Source organism: Pseudozyma hubeiensis (genome assembly GCF_000403515.1).
Source record: "Pseudozyma hubeiensis SY62 DNA, scaffold: PHS22, whole genome shotgun sequence".
NCBI lineage: Eukaryota > Fungi > Basidiomycota > Ustilaginomycetes > Ustilaginales > Ustilaginaceae > Pseudozyma > Pseudozyma hubeiensis.
Window position 1 is genome coordinate 389866 of NW_012133804.1, and position 14457 is coordinate 404322.

Here is a 14457-nt window from a genome sequence, read left to right on the forward strand (position 1 = left end):
CTCTTCTCTCCACGTTTTGGAACCAGATCGCCGCGAAACTGCACAAATCAGAAATGCGCTGCCATTTCAACGTGTGTGAGTTGCGACTCAAACCTCATCCGTGTCTGCAAACTCCCTCGCATCTTCCACAGTGACATCCGACTGTCTCGCCTCATCTTCGTCCTCGGTCACCAATCCATACTCCAACTTCCCCTTGATCTTCTCATCCCAAAAGTCCCTATGCTCCTTGAGCAACATCTTCTTAAAGGAGCGGACAAAGAGGTTCCAGTTGATAGCTTCTTCGTACTCCTGCGCCACTTTCTTACCCGCTCCCATGCTTTCGGCTGCCAGATCGTACTTTTTCTCCGCAACGAGATGGTAGAGCGTAGCTTCGAGCGAGTTGATCGCCGATGTGACGTCGTCCTTCTCTACCAATTCATGGAGGTGCTTGACTGGGTCGGAAAGGCGCAACAGCGACTGCTTGGCGGTGCGCGGTGCAGACTGAGAGGCTTGCTCAGATTTCGTAGTCGCCGCAGCGTCGACCGAATCGTCCTCATCCTCGGTGGCATCCGAATCTTGATCCAACACGATCTTCTTCCTTTCACCGCTGGCTGCTGGAGCGCCTTCGAATCGAGCCGCTTTCCTCGCTTCTCCTCCGTCCTCAACCGCCGCAGATCTGTTCCGATGCCTTTCGTCGTCCTGCATCGCGTTAAGCGTGCGTTTCTTCCTATCTGCGTTTCCCTTTGGTGGAACGTAGGCGATCTTGAACCTCTCGCGACATGCTTTTGCTGCCTCGAGCGCAGCAGACTTCACCTCGGGGGGCGCTTCGAGATATTTGACCAACTCAGGATGGGGCCCCGGAATCTCTTTGCCTTCTGGATGGATGAAGCGCTGACGAACCGCCGTCTTCAAACCGTGTATGGCCGGATTGTAGGACTCGAGCACGTCGTACCAATCCCCTGGCAGATCGAGGCTGTCGACAAACGCATCCATCGCCTGCTGATCCGCGTCATCTGGGATGGTGGGACCTTGACGAAGCTCCTGACCGTCGGTAGTGATGATCCTATCCAACGGTGGGAAGGGGAACCTCCTCAAGTCTTCACGGAACGGCGCCTTGGAGTAGAAAAAGTACTCGTTGTGCTCCTCCACCTTGGGTTTGAGAACGCCGAGTTCGGGCTCCGCACCATCCTTCCTGACGAGCCTGACGACGGCGAGCACATCCAACTCTACCATGGCTCGGACCAGCGTCGATACTTGAAGTTGTGCTTTGATCTGCGCATGGTCGGCAAAGACGTACCAGATGTGGTCCATGTTGTACTCCCTTCGGTAGGCGGACGCGTTGAAAAAGTGGAGGATTTCCATGCTCTTGTGCGTGTCCATCTGACCAAAGGCATCTTCCGGGACGGGGATAAGACTGGCACCGAGCTTCCATGCTCTTGTGAAGCTTGCATCCAAATCTGGCGGAAGCGGCTCAGGCTGCGTGTTGGGGTTTGAAAGAGCGGCGAGTTGGTCGAGAAGGAAGTACTCTCGCTTTAGATCTGCGCGGTATACGACGGATGATTCTGGAGGCTCGTCTTTGACGAGAGCTACAGGGGTCGATGTAGGATTGAGATGATCGCGCCGTGACTGCTCGCGCTGGCGCTCTTGAGTTGCCTCGGCGCTTTCTCTTGCGAGTTTGGAAATCTTGGACTGGGTCATTGGTCGAGCTGGGTCGGTCATCTTGTAGAGAGCGATGGGGATCTGAAAGGACCCATGAGAGGAGAGATCTTGCGGATCGCCAAAGGCGAGGATGGTCTTTGATGGTGCTGGTCTTGTGACTTGAACATTTGGCATGGCGGACTGGGCGATGGCTGAGGTGGCGGTCGCGAAACCAGCGGTGGGTATCTGGGCCAGAAAGTCGCGCCAAAACCGTTCGTTCCTTTGCTTGACCTTGTCTTTGCCCTCGAGCTTGAGACCAGATTCTGGATCGTCAAAGTCGACGCCGAGGAGACGCAAAGCGATGTTTTCATCTTGGAGCTTATTGCTGATGGCCTCTGCACCATCGAAGCCGAACTGGGATTGTCCATCTGTGACGAGGTAGACTGTGCGCTTCCACGTGTTCTTTTGAGAGCCTTTGATACCGCCCTTCTCCGGATCAGAAGAGAGCTGGATGGCGTCTACGAGCGCAGCCAGCGGATCAGCTAGTGGCGCCTTCTGATCTGGATGCACTGCGCGAAGGCTCTGAACTAGATCCAAGGTATCGAGGGTGGGTAGTGCAGGCCAGAAGATCTCGTCGATGCCCTGGTAGTCGTCGGGCGAGTCAGGGATGGAGTTGTTTGTGCGGGGCGAGCCATAGGTGATGATGCCGACGCGGGTTGTTTTGAGGCCGCGAAGGATGATCTCTGCTATGCGAGCGGAGACGAATTCGCAGACCCATTGCAGATGCGTGGTGGAACGAGAGCGTCGTTGTACTGACTGTGTTTCGGTGACGATGCGATCTTGGACCTGACGCGTTTCTCCCATGCGCGACGAGATGTCGAGGACGAAGAGGGTGACCGTATTTGATTCGACGCTCATGGTGGAGATGCGCTCATGACGAGAGCGAAAGAGGCGGCCGAGGTGATGGTGGTAGCCGGCGAAGGAAAGCAAGAGGGTGTGAGGCTGAGTACTATAGCTCAACTCGGCTTTGCTTCCGAAGCTGAGTCTGTTTCATCGGAATCAAATGCGCAATTCTCAATTTCCACAGTCCAGTCCAACACTTTTTTTGTGCGTAACAGCTGCGCAGAAGCGCGCCGCCCGAAGTGCACTTTTCCAAAGAGACACACATGCCTGGCTTTCATCGCCATCAAAAGACTGTAAGATGATTGCAAAGAAGGCACTGTTGATGATTGACGTTTAGTACTTGGCGAGACCCAGAGTGTTGACGGCCTCCTTGATGTTTTGCTTCTCCTCTTTCTGTGAAGATGAAGCGCAGATGGGTGTCAGTCGCTCTCCTCACGACAACAAGATCAGCAGTCAGGGACAGCATGCGGTCACTCACGATGAGACCCGAGATAGCCTTGAACTTGGGATGCGAGGCGTCGACTGCAACAAACACAAGATGGAAGAAGGTACGGATAGGTCAGCATTGCCCTTGAAAGTATGATTCGTGTGCTCTGTCGAACACTCACCGAGCATCTGAAAAAGGACCGATTCCGAGGTCGTGATCTGGGCCCCCGAGCTTCGCATTCTCTGTCACAACGGTAAAGCGGTAATAGCGTCAGCAGCTAGATCGGGGCAACGTAGACAAAGTATTGCCACTCACCTCGAGAGCCACGTCGATCTCCCCGACATTGCAGCTGGATACGCCGTCCTTGATGACGTGCACCTGAATGCCTCTATCCAGCAGGTCAAGCGTCGTCTGTAGCACGCACACGTGAGATTCGATACCAAAGATGACGACGTGCTTGATGTCGCCTGCACTCTGGAGCCACTTGTCGGTGATGTTGGGAAGGTCCATGCTGAATTTGGTCTTTGGATGCACTGCACTAGCCGAGATTTCTGGAAGATCCTTGAGCAGTTCGCTCAGAGGAGCGACCGTGGCCCCGAGTGCTACACGTCGGCACGAGGGATAGTAGGGGTAAGTAGCCTAGCCGAGCCGCATCAACCAGCCTGCATACCATGGAAATGCTTCACATACCTTTTGGGTTCTGTTCGGTGGTGAAGACAGGCACGTCGAGGATCTTTGCAGCCTTGAGCATGCGAGCCGAAGTAGTTGTGATCAGGTCAAAGTTGGCGATGGCGGTCTTGAATCTCTCCTGCATGTCGCACAAGAAGAACGCCGTCTTTGGAAGCTCGATACGAGCTGTTCGGAAAGCTGCAGCCGCCATTATGATTTGCTCGATGCGATTTGGGATCGGCGGTCGTGTGGTGTGTTAGCGAAGAAAGAAGCTCTCTCCGCTCCGGAAATGCAGCGCAGCCGTTGAGACCACTCGACAGCCGTCCATGCGGCAAAATGCGGGGAAAGAGCTCTGTGCGCGAGTGGAGGATCAGCAGACAGACAGCAGACAGGCCGAACAACGCCGATTGAGTATAAGCATGTCGAGAACAGCGGTCTGACAAGCAAGGACTGATAAAGGCAAGTCGAATTGTTCAACCACGCGAAGCACACGACTGACACAGGGTCCAATTTGTCAAAATTTGCGGATCCCTGCAGCAAACAAAACACGGCCGCGAGATCAAGACGCCGAGCGAGCAAGCGAGCAAGCGAGCAGCACCGACACAGGCAGGACCACACACAAGACGATCGAGTCGCGTCACGCTGTGCCACACAGGTCTTCTAAAGAGCGCGTTTTGTCAGCTTCGACAGTAGTGGAACAAGGCACCAGGCAGCGACCTGGTTGATCATCGAATCAATTCGACGGTGGCGGTGAGGTGTTGATGCGAGCCGGTGCTTGCGGGCAGTCACAGGCACAGCTTGCCCATTCAACGGGAAGTCACAGTGACGGGAGTCTAGTCTCGTTGCAATGTTCATCGGCTTTGCCGCACTGTTCTAGCAAAGACGGCAGTCGCAGCTCGTGATTGCAAAAGAGCCGATGGACGATGCACCGCAACTCCCACGAGTTCGGCCACAGCAAAGGCGGAATCAGTCGAGTGTGCGGGACGCAGCCTCACACGGTCTCGCGCGAGTGTCTATCCTGTCGTTGTCCGCTAACAGTAAATAGATTTTGGAGACTCTCCGCTTCGGTCGTGACAAGACGTGTCGATAGAAGTGTATGCGTACCGACCAAGCAACCTCTTATGGCAAAGAGCGCGCGCGTGTGTGCAGGAACAACAGAGCGTGCGAAGCATCGGCAAGGCCGATTGTGGTTTTTGTCGGTTGCTTCTCCGTGCTTTGTGCTTCTCAGAAATCACAGGTCAGCTGGAGTGGCTAGAACCTCGCTTTGCTCTTTCGCCATCACCCTTCATCGCTTACCACCAGCTCAGCCCTCGCTTCCCTTTTCATCATCGCTGCTCCCCTCGCATTCACCTCGGCGCTATCACGGGCTTTGCCACCACCATCGGCTCCGCTCCGCTCATGCTGACGGTCACCATTTCGAGCTAGATTCAGCAGCTCGTCACACACGCTCGATCCCTGATCCTAAGTCGCAGCCATGATCGTCATCAACATTCCTGTCGACGCAACCGTCTCGCTTCCACCAGAGCCGCGTCCTCGACTTACCCTACACAATGCTTCCGCCGCCTCCGATGATACCTCCTCTGTCTCTTCCGGCTCCAGCACGCCGCCACCTGGCTCGGCTCCATCATCCCGTCGCCTCTCTCGTCGCGTACAGAGCATGGCCATCGCAAATCTGTTGCGCGACGAGTCTCCCAAGCCAGACAAATCTGCACTTCCATCATCTGCTGTCAGCAGCAGCAGCAGCAGCTCTAGCTCCACTTCCGATCTCAAAGCGCTCAAGTACGACCTCCCTGCTGACATCGCCGTCCCGCCCTTTGCTCAGCCTTCCAGGGATGTAGATCGAGACCTCGCTCGACTCTACGAAGCCGTTTCTGGCGCACGCCGTATTGCTGTCATCTGCGGTGCCGGTATCTCGGTCTCCTCTCCTGCAAACATCCCTGATTTCCGCTCCGCCCATGGTCTTTTCAAAAAGCTCAAGGAGAAGCACCCTACTGCCGGCCTCTCCTCTGGCAAGGACCTCTTCGATGCTCGCCTCTTTAGCTCCGAATCCACTTCTGCCCTCTTCTACTCGATGGTCGCAGAGCTCAAGAGGCTCGCCGACGAGGCAGAACCCACCATCTTTCATCGCTTCCTCAAACGTCTCGACGATGAGGGAAGGCTTCAGCGCGTCTACACCCAAAACATCGACGGCCTCGAAGAGAAGGCCGGTCTCACCTTCGGCCTCGGCGAGGTGGGTGACTCCACAACCACCGTCCGAGCCCTCGGAAAGCGCAAACGTCTCGGCTCGGCCGCATTCTCGCGCTCCAAATCAGACTCGCACCTCCTCTTTGCTTCAAAGCAGCAAGGGCAAGAAGATCAAAAGAAACCCATGTTTCCCCGCACCATTCCGCTTCACGGCACCTTGCAAACGCTCACATGTGCCTTGTGTAACCACAAGCTCATGCTCGGCAACACAGTCCATCACAGACCCGATCATCGAGACGCGTCACCTTCCTCGCGTGAAGGATCGGCATCGTTGGGCCACGAGGATAGCAAGCACGCCATGGAGCTCCTTCAGAACGGCGAAGCTGTCCCTTGCCCACGGTGCCAGACTGCCGACGAGGTTCGCACTTCCAACGGCATGCGTTCAAGAGGTGTAGGCAGGATGAAGGTCGACATCGTCCTCTACGGCGGTCAGAACGAGGGCGCAGAACGTGTTGGTCAGTGCCTCCAGCGTGACATTCTCGGCCTTCGAGATCCGAACGAACCTCCCGTACCCGAATCGGCCGCAGAGACACGAGCTCGCGAACGCAAAGAGGCCAAAGAGACAGCCAAGCTTGAGCACGAATCGCAGCAGCAGCGCACTGTGCTCAAAGAAGAACGCGACAAGGCAAAAGCTGATGTGAGCATCGACTCAGAAGGCATCGTCGACTCCGAGCTCGGCACATTTCTGCCCGCCTCAGATTCAAAGGATGATATCCTAGCCAGAGCGTTCGCCGACGAAGCCGACGACAACAACGGTGCACGCAGCAGCGCCGGCCCGTCCACGCAGTCATCGCAGCCCGTCACAGCCGCGGGCAGGAGTATCACCATCACCGAACCCGTCGTGCCCGCCAAGAAGAAAGCCGCTCGGCCTCCCAGGCTCAAGCCGCTTCCTCCCGACCTTCTCATTGTGGCAGGCACCAGTCTCAAAGTTCCAGGAACCAAGAGGATCGTTCGCGAATTTGCCAAGGCTTGTCACGCCCAAGACGAATGGCTCATCTACTCTTCTGAGGACGAGGACGAGAGCAGCGCCGCCGAGGAAGGCTCGGGCAAGAAGCGAGCCAAGGATGCGAAAGCGTCTGGCGACAAGTCGGACAAGGCCCGCTACACCAATGGCGCTCGCCCTGAAGATGAGCAAGATGATGAGGACGACGAGCCCGAGATCCACGACCCCGCGTGTCCCATCCGCACCATCTTGTTCAACTACGACTTCCCCAACCCGGCTCGTGAATGGGAAGATGTCTTTGACGTATGGATTCAGGGTGATCTTCAACGGGCAGCTCTGTCGCTCTTCCCTGCCAGAAAGGTGGACGACGACGCTCCTGTCGAAGCAAAGGCCATCGAGCAGATCGTCGGCAGCCACACTTGGGGCAAGTTCAAAGACTATCTTGAGGAGCAGCGTAAGCTCGCCAAGAAGGAGAAAAAGAAAGCAGCTGTGGCATCCTCATCTGCGAATACCATCGGCTCACGCAAGGGCAAGCTGGGCAGAATCATGTCGGCTGCAGCAAAGATGGAGGGCGTTGGCGTTCCCTCCTCGACAGAATCGACGCCGGCGCCCATGGCAAGCTCGCAGACAGAATCGGGCAAGGCAGCTGCCAAGGTCAAGGCAGCCAAAGCCAGGAGTCGGTCAGAGTCGCCAGTAAAAAAGCGTCCTGCCACCGGCGTCAATGGAAACGGCAGTGCTGCTGCCCCTAAACGCACCTTGGGCGGAGCAAAGGGTGTCGGACTCAAGCGTAGCAACAGCAAAAAGGGCAACCCCTTCCTTGCCGCCGATTCAGAGTCGACGGTCACCGTCGAGATTCCGACCATTTCAGAGGAGGGCGAGCAGGAAGAGGAGGGAGGACAACAACGACCCGGACGCTCCCAGGGAAAAGCGCGTGACGGTGGCACATCACAGATCAAGAAGAGGAAGGAGCAGCTGCCACCGTCACGTCAGAATTCAGAGATGGCTCCTCCCCCAAAGAAGCGCAGCTGGTCGCGCAGCGCGACCATGCCTGAGACGCAATCCTCTCCGCAGCTGATGGTGCTGATCGAGAATCAGAGCCTCAATAACGGTGCACCGAAATCCAGCGTCAGGAATGTGGGCGCCGGTGTCAAGCCCTCGACTGTCTATGGTGCTGCAGCCACAGCCGCTTCGGTGAAAGGCAGGGCGAAGAGAAGTCTTTCGATTTCTTCAGCAACAGCAGCAGCGGTGGCAGGAGGGCGAAAGACCAACTGGGCTCGAACACAGAGCGAGACTGCTGCATGTCTTTGATCCGGTTGCCACACATGACAGAGCAATGCATGGACGAGTCTCAATCCTCATTGGTGTCTGTGAGCGCGAATGCGAATGCGAGTGAGAGCGTGCTGAGCCGTGACGTGAGGTGTGGTGATGTGGTCGGAAGGATCGCTGTCGTCGTAAAAAGTGGAGTTCGCCAAAAAATACAAAAAGATTGCCGAGAACTGAGTGATTCTTATCTGAGCGATCGAGCCAATTTCATTTCTGTCTTGTGTCCTGAACACCATCATCTTTCGTCAGCCTCGACCGAAAAAAAAAGCGATGACGGATCCATCGACGAGCACGACATCCGCTGCGGTGGAAGCTTCGCAAGCAGCAGCATCTGCCATGTCGACCGCCGCCGATGAGCCGGAATGCACCGACTGTTCGCCCGCGACAGCTGTATCGGACGGCTTGGAGGCATCGCACTCTGCAGCGGCGGCGATGGATACTTCGCAGCCTGCGGCGGAGAACCTCATGGATCCTAGCACGTTCATCCCACCGCTATCTGCTGTGGAAGGTTTGCCGACACCGTTGATCGTTATCGAAGTAAGTACCGCACTTGACATGGTGCGTGGAAAAGTTCACTGATTCGTCTTTCTCTTTCCACCTCGCGAGCAGTACTGTCAGAGATGCAAGTTCGGTCTTCGTGCAAATTGGTTTCAACAAGAACTGCTTTCCACCTTCGCCACCACCACCACCTCGGAAGCAGAAGCAGGTGCCAGCATCGCTGCAGTTCTCATGATCCCCAAAGTGGACGATGCCAGTGCGGGAAGGTTTCGAGTGTACTTTTTGGCTCCCCAGGAGGAGCAAGGGTTGAAGTTGGTGTGGGATCGAAAAGTACAATCAGGTTTCCCGGAGATGAAGGTGTTGAAGCAGAGAGTTAGGGATCTGATCAATCCTTCATTCGGGTTAGGACACAGCGACAAAAAGTGAAAACTACACTGCGTCCCTAGCATAACTCCTCCTGACCCTACCCTCACCTTTACTCCTCGCCACCCAGCCCATAGCCCCAGTGATTCCTCTCAGCAGATCCGGCCTGTACCTCGCTGCGCAAACCACGACGCCCACACTCGCACCGAACGCCGCCCTCTCCGCCCACAACGCCGTCCTCTCCCCTTCGCTCAACCATCCCTTCTTCGCCCCCTCCACCATGGCGAACAGCGCCCTCGGTGCCACGTACAGCGCCATCTCGGCTCTCTTCCTCCTCTCCTCGATGAAAATGCTGAACCCGCACGCAACACTGCCCAGCGCAGGACCGATTCCTGCGTCCCAAAAGTTGAACGGTACGTTGGGGAACAAGCGCGGGAGGAGGGCGGAACGAGCGAGGCAGATGGGGAACCAGTTTCCGACAATATACGTTGCGAGGAAGGCGGCGGAACGCGCTGCACCGGTGAGCACCTTGAGCAGTGCAGGGAGGGGTTGGCGGAAGAACGCGCGTGGGTTGAACAGAAGCCGCGGGAGGAGGTGCACGGGGAAGTAGATGGCCATGCTCATCCGGAAACCCCTGATCCACCTGTAGAGCGCGTTTTTGTAGCAGTTCGCACCACCCGTACCGCAATGAACCAGTTCGCACGGCATACCACCCATCTCTCCCCTACCCCTCGCCCCCGCCGCTCCGTCCAGCACAAACTCCCCCTCCTTCCCTTCCTTCCTCCTCGCTTCCTGGATCATCTTCTTCGCTTCCGCGCTCGTATTCGGCAACCTCGTCGGATCACCCCACTGATACGGATGTCCCAGCTCCTCCGCCAGACTTCCCAACAGATGCACCCCCTCCGCAGTCATCGCTTTGCTCTGGTAGTTCCACACCAGCGGTTTGCCGTGTCGGATGCAGCGGAGCGCCAGCAGAAGCCGCTCGTCCATGGTGGCGAGGTTGGTGATCCACTTGACGTAGGTAGGGGGGAGGCGTTCCGGGTGGTAGAACCAGGCCCACATGATCTGGGCGCAGCAGATGACGAAGATGAAGCCGTCCGCTTGCGTGGCGATGCCGGATGCGAGGCGGGAGAGGAGCGTGGGGGAAGATCTGGTGGCGGTAGCGGTCTGTTTGAGGGTGGTGGTGGTAGGGGTGGAGGCGAGCGCACGGACGAGCGTGTCGAGACCGCGGACGAGGGCGAACAGCGTGAGGTCGATGGTGGGGCTGGGTCTGCCGAGCGCCGTCGATGTGGGTTTCGCGTCCACCTCCGAGACCTTCAACTGCGGTGCAGCCGGGAGGACCGGCGACGCCGGTGGAGCATCCCCCGTCGCCTCCGGAGGCTGCAACATCGTCCCCGCTGTCGGACTGACCGGTAGCGCACTGCTCCTCGACTCCGGACTAGCCGGCACCAACCCAGGACTTCCCCCTCCTCCACCTGGTGCTACCAACCCGGGCGTCCCCGGCACAGTCAAGCTCGTCAGTCTGCTCAAAAAGTGACCCGCGGGCGCCAGACTAGCAAACCTCGGCTGCTGCCTCTCCCCCACCGCCATCCTCCTCCCCAAAAATCCCAAGTTGCTCGGCCTCAAACTCCTCGGAATCCACCCCGGCGTCGTATCGATTGTCAACAAGTCCTTTCCACTACCACTGGTGGACTGGATCTGTTTCTTGCGCAGTGCGCTGGCGCTCTGGTGCTGCAGCATCATCATCGCGCCCGCCGAGCTCAACGCCGACGCAACAAACGTCGATGTCACCCTCGCATACGTCAACGCACTCTTCACCGCCTTCTCATCAGCAGCGCTGGAAGTGAGCTTGAGCGCATAGTATTTGGCGAGAGGCCACCAGACGAGCACCTCGGAAATCCTCCACCCCGCCATGGCGAGGAAACAGCTGATCGCCATACCCCTCATCCCCAGCGCCACCAGCAGTGCCTTTGCGATCGCTTTCAGTAAGAGTGGTAGACGGTGGAGGGAGGAGAGGATGGGTTTGATGGATTCCACGAGCTGGTTTCGTTTGCGCGGTTTCGACGAGGCGAGCGAGCGTTCTTCGCGAAGTCGTTTCTCGGATTTCCGAATGCGTGCGAGTTCAGCCGTGACGAACTTGATGAGCGCTTTGAGGATGGCAGGGAGCACGTCCATGATGTAGCCCAGCAGGTAGGCTTTGGATGCGGGGAGGAGGAGCGATTCGAGCTGATCGCGGATGACGAGCTGCCGACCGCTGCCACCGCGAACGCCGCGAAGTGTGGAGGCGACTACCATCCTTGTCAAGAAGTCCAACTGCGATGAGCGACGATGGACAGTTGGTGATGATGATGGTGGTGAATGCGAGAAGGGAGTGTGTCGTGTTCCAAGAGTGTTTGACTTTCAAGAGCAATGCGAGAGCCTGCATGGCCTTGCATATCACACGCTTCCACGCCGCAGAAAGCAAGCCGGAAGATCCGAAAAGGGTCCCGTCCGCCTCGGCGCTGGAACACTTGGCTCGTGCAGATGGGCGCGAATCGCGCGCTGTCAGGAATCGCAACAACGCGCCATTTTTCCGGTATCTTTCCGGCTTTTCTCACTCATTTCGCACAGCTGACTGAGGTTGTGTGAAAAAACAACGTTGGCGCGATTCATGAGCTTGAAGCTGTCTCCATTCATCGGTTTCAAACCAACACCCAATGCGCGTCAAATTTTGTGGCAACGTACTGTACAGTATCACTGCCGAACCAGCGAATCATCTTCGTCGACCACCGTGAATCGATGTCGTGCGATCATCACGGCTACACCTTTGAGTCTGCTCTTGCGCCGTTTTTGGGAGGATGAGGCTTTGTGAAGAACCTTTTTCGCCGGAGGGGAAGTGGTCGAGTGTTTGCGGAGATGGCGTCGAGGTGAATGACTGTTCGGGTAGAAGTCGGCTCGTGCGGGTGGAGAGACGAGTTCGAAGCTGTGATCGAGAGCGTTGTTGAGCGGTAGGCGGGGTGGGGAGGAAGACCAGATGCCTTGATCCAGGCCGAGTTGCGAGAGTCGCGTGGTCTTGGATCGAGGTGAAGGAGAGATCAGAGGAGTCACTTTCGACGATGTTGGGGAGGTGGCGAAGAACTTTCGAGTGGGAGTGGGAGGCGCGAGTCGTGCTGCTGCTGCTCGTCGTCGGATGGTACTTCGAGGGGTGACGAAGGGAAGGATCCTTTCCGAGCCACCTTTTCCAGGTTCGTCCGCGTCCGCGTCCACGTCGTCGTCTTCGATCTCTTCTACAGACCCAAATCCGTTCCTCGCATCGTTCTCGTCCATCTCACACCCGAGACTCAGTGGCAACCCTAATCGAATCTCCCTCTCTCCGTCCCCATCAATGTTCCCCGCTCTTCTGCTCCCGGCACTACCACTACTGTCCAACATCATCCTCGACGATCTCGTCGTCAACTCCGTCACCTCTTCGATCCGCGACAAGGTCTTGTGCGGGAACATCATCTCGTGTTCCCTTAGCAGCTTCGCTACCCCTCCTCCGCCTTCCCCAATACATTCTCCAACCTCTTCCACTTCGACGTCTTCAGGTTCTTCCGTAACCGTATCCAAAAACGGCGGTCGCGCGACCACACGTCTCGGCTCGAATCCCATCAGATCGTCTTCTCCCACCGCCATCGAGCTGTCGATCTCATCGTCTGTATCGAGCGCATGGCGATCCCACACGTCATCGTTGAACGTCATATCTGCCAGATCCACCCCTCCCTCCTCTCTTAATTCTTCATCATCGTGGTGCTGCGAATCACAGGATTCTTCTGCACAGCTGATAACCTCCTCCACCTCTTCTCGCAAATCAACAATCGAATCCGCTCTCGACGTCTGCCTCCTATGCATTATCCACTCCATCTCACCCGGCGCCTTATACCCGAGAGGTGCCCGACTCGGACTGTCCATCAAACTACCCACCGTCCCTCCCTCGGAAATCGTCGAAGGAGATCCCTCTACACTCCCTCGATTCAACAGGTTGAGCTCGATCCCAAAGGCCGAAGCGAACGTCCTGCTCCGGATCTTTTTGATCCGAGGTGACGATGATGATGATGATGTTGAGGGCTGACGACGGAGTGAGGTTCGAATACGACTGGAGATGCTGGAGAGGGAGACAGTGGAGGAGCTGGAGGGATTGCGAGAGAGAGATGTTGGGGGGGAGACGTCCGGTTGTTGGGGAATGGAGGTGCTTTCATTGGCGGTGGCGTACAGGCTGAGCTGACTAGAATTGATCAAGTTGTAGCGGTGTTCGGAGGGCGTTCGGTTCAGATTTTGAGGAGAAGAATTGCTGTGGACGGGAGCGCGCACCATGTGCAGGATCTCGGAGAACAGCCTCGAGGTGCTGCTGTTGCCCATGATCGAAGGGTCGTCCGAGAACCCTGGTGATCGAGCTGAGTGTGACTCGGATCGATTCGAAAGATCCTGAACGGGCGGACGCTTTGTAGGTGATTCGAGCTCGACATGGTCTCGTAGCGGTTGTGGTGGAAGACGTGGGCTGCCCGGTGTCTCGTCCAAGTCGAGAACCACGTCCGTCATCCCTGCAGATGATTCCAGCAGTTGTCCTTCACTTTCTCTCTGCTGAAGCTCGAGAGAGGGTGCCGACGCTTCGACGAAACATGCCCTCTCGCTATCCATCGTACCCGCGCACCTTTCAACGCCAGACACATCCAACCTCGACATCACACCTTGTCTCCTCATGCCACCATCTCCGGCAGACCTACCGCGTACGGGCAGAACCTCCAGCTTGGGACGTGGATGGAACATGAGGCTCAAACCCCTCACGAAGCTACTCCGGGGAGCTACGACTCGATCGCCGCTGACCTTGCCTGCCGTCCAGTGTTGGGAGAGGTACGGAACGCTTCGAGCCCTGGAGTTGTCGGAAAGGTATGAGGTTCGGTAGCCGTTGAGTTGGGATACGAGTGGGAAGGAGTATGAGCGGTAGTGTGGCCGACGCGGGCGCAGTGTGGGGTTGACGATGACTGCTGAAGATGCGGCGGAGAAGGCGCTGGGAGAGGTGGACGTATCGGTAGGCTGGTGAGGTGGTCGAGCTTCGCTTGGTTGTTGACGTCGAAGGCGGTTGACGCGACGTGCAAGGAAAAGGTGAACGAGCTGCATCCAAGCGGGAACGCAAAATGATGCTAGCAGGATGTATGTCTGAGCCTTTGATGACACCACCGCTACAGTAGAAAGAGCGATGGGGATCCACAACAGTGCCAAACCGCCCGCGCACCACATACCTTCGAAAGAACGTTTCTCGACACGGCGGTCGCTGTCATACGCCTTCCTCTCCAACAACAAATCATGCGTGGCCGAACGACTGACATCGTCACCCATGGGCGAGTCTACTCTCACATACCCCTTTCCCACCCACGCGTCTCCCATCGATCCTGCAGCATCCACTGCCGACTCTGTGGATCGCTCAACAGTGATCGCGCCTCTTGAAGCAGCC

General features: G+C 57.0%; 6 protein-coding genes across 6 annotated transcripts; 2 read left to right on the forward strand and 4 right to left on the reverse strand.

Moving 5' to 3' along the window:
- Positions 1-87: 87 nt before the first annotated feature.
- PHSY_002291 (hypothetical protein) lies at positions 88-2535 on the reverse strand (the record flags this gene model as incomplete). Its single annotated transcript, XM_012332915.1, has 1 exon — positions 88-2535. One exon carries the CDS (start codon positions 2533-2535, stop codon positions 88-90), a length of 2448 nt encoding a protein of 815 aa, XP_012188305.1.
- Positions 2536-2853: 318 nt separating this feature from the next.
- Positions 2854-3827, reverse strand: PHSY_002292 (isochorismatase; the record flags this gene model as incomplete). Its single annotated transcript, XM_012332916.1, has 5 exons — positions 2854-2913; positions 2999-3042; positions 3129-3189; positions 3263-3549; positions 3638-3827. 5 exons carry the CDS (start codon positions 3825-3827, stop codon positions 2854-2856), a joined length of 642 nt encoding a protein of 213 aa, XP_012188306.1.
- Positions 3828-5090: 1263 nt separating this feature from the next.
- PHSY_002293 (hypothetical protein) lies at positions 5091-8111 on the forward strand (the record flags this gene model as incomplete). The annotated part of the gene is made up of 1 exon (XM_012332917.1): positions 5091-8111. The coding sequence occupies one exon, from the start codon at positions 5091-5093 to the stop codon at positions 8109-8111; it is 3021 nt and encodes a 1006-aa protein (XP_012188307.1).
- A 285-nt stretch (positions 8112-8396) lies between these two features.
- On the forward strand, positions 8397-9050 carry PHSY_002294 (hypothetical protein; the record flags this gene model as incomplete). The annotated part of the gene is made up of 2 exons (XM_012332918.1): positions 8397-8663; positions 8736-9050. 2 exons carry the CDS (start codon positions 8397-8399, stop codon positions 9048-9050), a joined length of 582 nt encoding a protein of 193 aa, XP_012188308.1.
- Positions 9051-9099: 49 nt separating this feature from the next.
- PHSY_002295 (hypothetical protein) lies at positions 9100-11282 on the reverse strand (the record flags this gene model as incomplete). The annotated part of the gene is made up of 2 exons (XM_012332919.1): positions 9100-9515; positions 9671-11282. The coding sequence occupies 2 exons, from the start codon at positions 11280-11282 to the stop codon at positions 9100-9102; spliced, it is 2028 nt and encodes a 675-aa protein (XP_012188309.1).
- A 438-nt stretch (positions 11283-11720) lies between these two features.
- Positions 11721-14390, reverse strand: PHSY_002296 (actin-related protein; the record flags this gene model as incomplete). The annotated part of the gene is made up of 1 exon (XM_012332920.1): positions 11721-14390. The coding sequence occupies one exon, from the start codon at positions 14388-14390 to the stop codon at positions 11721-11723; it is 2670 nt and encodes an 889-aa protein (XP_012188310.1).
- Between the last annotated feature and the right edge of the window lie 67 nt (positions 14391-14457).